General features: G+C 40.5%; 1 protein-coding gene across 1 annotated transcript in view; it reads left to right on the top strand.

Annotated features, from left to right (window-relative positions):
- LOC106882646 (uncharacterized) overlaps window positions 1–2,031 on the top strand; it is a 58,039-nt gene extending 56,008 nt beyond the window's left edge. Inside the window, exon 7 of the mRNA XM_014933390.2 lies at window positions 941–2,031. Within this exon, the coding sequence (XP_014788876.1) occupies window positions 941–1,099 (159 nt within the window). The 3' untranslated portion in view covers window positions 1,100–2,031. The remainder of the gene's footprint in view (window positions 1–940) is intronic.
- Window positions 2,032–2,045: the final 14 nt, after the last annotated feature.

Genomic DNA, 2,045 nt, shown 5'->3' with positions numbered 1-2,045 from the left:
ACATATACACACGCGCGCGCGCGCACACACACACATACACACATAGAGGGTGCGATGGGTAAATTATCGCCATTTTATGTTTTTAATTTTGTTTTTGATTTTGTCGACTACACAGTATAGTAGGGTCAGTTGGGCACCGTCTGTGAGAAAAAAAGCTCTGTGACGTACTTCACTCTGCCAGAAATTTGGAAACGACATGCTGTACTGCTTGGCATTCGCACTGGAAGCTCTAATACGAACATTTCAGTGTGTTCGGGTGTCAATCTGAGGACAGTGCAATCTGAGGAAATGTACCGAGAGTGATAAAAATCAAACATCCGATCAACGCCATGGTGTTTGGAGTGAGGACCCAGAGAAATTTCGAACCTGGGTTCCCCAAGACACCTGATGGAGGGTATAACGCATACATACATGCGCACACATGCGCACGCACGCGCGCCACACACACACACAAAGAGTCACACACATGCATGTATGTATAGGTATATAAGTGTGTGAGCGTGCGTGAGTATTTGTCTATATATGTGTATATGTTTATATGTATTGTGTTTGTGCCCGAAAACTTGTGTTGGTTTGTTCATGTTCATATAACTTAGTGGTTCAACAAAGGTGCCGGATAGAATAGGTATCAGACATAAAATAATATTTACGCACTGGGTGCCATTTGTTCAACTAAGGCACTTCAAGGCATGGCAGCGGTCTCATGACTAAACGAGTAAAAGACGGTTGACTTAGGAATTGTACATTTCCTAGTATGTGTATTATTGAGAAATATGACCTACAAGCAATATTTTATAATTTAAATTTCCCTAAATTTCTTGCTACTTATACTAAATAATGCAATGAATACTATATTACATTATAATCTTTACATTTATCAACACATTTTGGTGTCTAGAAAGATGCTAACCTGATTGTTTAATTTATTTTTCTCTTGCAGTGTGCTCCGCTTGCACATTTATCATTCACCATTGGCTCTTACCGTTGTAACTGCAAACAAGGAACTGAATATCCAATTAACGATGGCAAGTTCTGGATCGAAGGTTCTCTTCTAGAACTCGAATACATAAGAAAAAAAAGAGGCCTAATAAACAGGTAACATTTAACAGAACATAACTTATAAAAGAAACAAAAAAAAAGAGTATGGTGGGTGCCTTGGAGATAGGAAAACGAAGTTTCGATTTACACCTGAAACTATATCCCCGCATACCTGTTGTTAACAGAGAGATCATCATCGTCACCTGTTCAGGCGACTTGCCCGGACCAGTAAGTCATATTGGCCGTTCAATTGGGAATGTCTCATGTGCAAACGGAACAGCTACAGATATTTGCCGTAGTTTGTTAACTGAACTGGTTGATCCTGGCTGTTGAAAGTTTGTAGTCTATTCATCCGTTCAGCATCTGGTGATATTCGCCTTTACTCAATAAGTTCATCCGCCTAAATAGTTCACATCTACCATACTATCTCCCATGATTTCAATGTAACCCTGGCTCGGGCGGTTACCAGGTGGTAGGCTTTGCCAAAGAGCCACCCATGGTTTGGCCCAGGGCTGTTTATTCCCTTCTTCACAGCTGACTTGTACATACTAATTAATGCGTATCTGGGACCTTGACAGGTGATACTAATGTAGGTCAGAGTAGATCTAAGAGCAATAGTGGATAAGAGTTGGAACCACAATCCTCAAAATCCTACAACTCCCGAACCAAGGCCCCACTACCGGGTACAGTTTTAATTCATACTTAGGACACAATGATGAAACGAACAATATAAAAATTTTCCCCTCAGTCACCCTTCACTTAAATATAGCCCTTTTGTGCATAACCAACAGGAGTTAATACAGACAACATCGATGAGTTAGAGTTTGATAAAAGCAAAATGATTACCATCTGTCTTGGTAGAAGATGGAATGTCCCCGTCCTCCACATATAACCCAGACTTACTCGTTAAATCAATGCATAAGTAGCTGAGACTTCAACAGCTCCATGTATCTTTAGTGTATTTCTGAAGCCAAACCTGCACCCTTGAATTGTCTGTCAACCCATTC

This window comes from Octopus bimaculoides, chromosome 1, assembly GCF_001194135.2.
Source record: "Octopus bimaculoides isolate UCB-OBI-ISO-001 chromosome 1, ASM119413v2, whole genome shotgun sequence".
NCBI classification, from domain to species: Eukaryota; Metazoa; Mollusca; class Cephalopoda; order Octopoda; family Octopodidae; genus Octopus; species Octopus bimaculoides.
The sequence above is the reverse complement of the archived record's forward strand: the minus strand, read 5'-3'. Positions and strand labels throughout refer to the sequence as shown.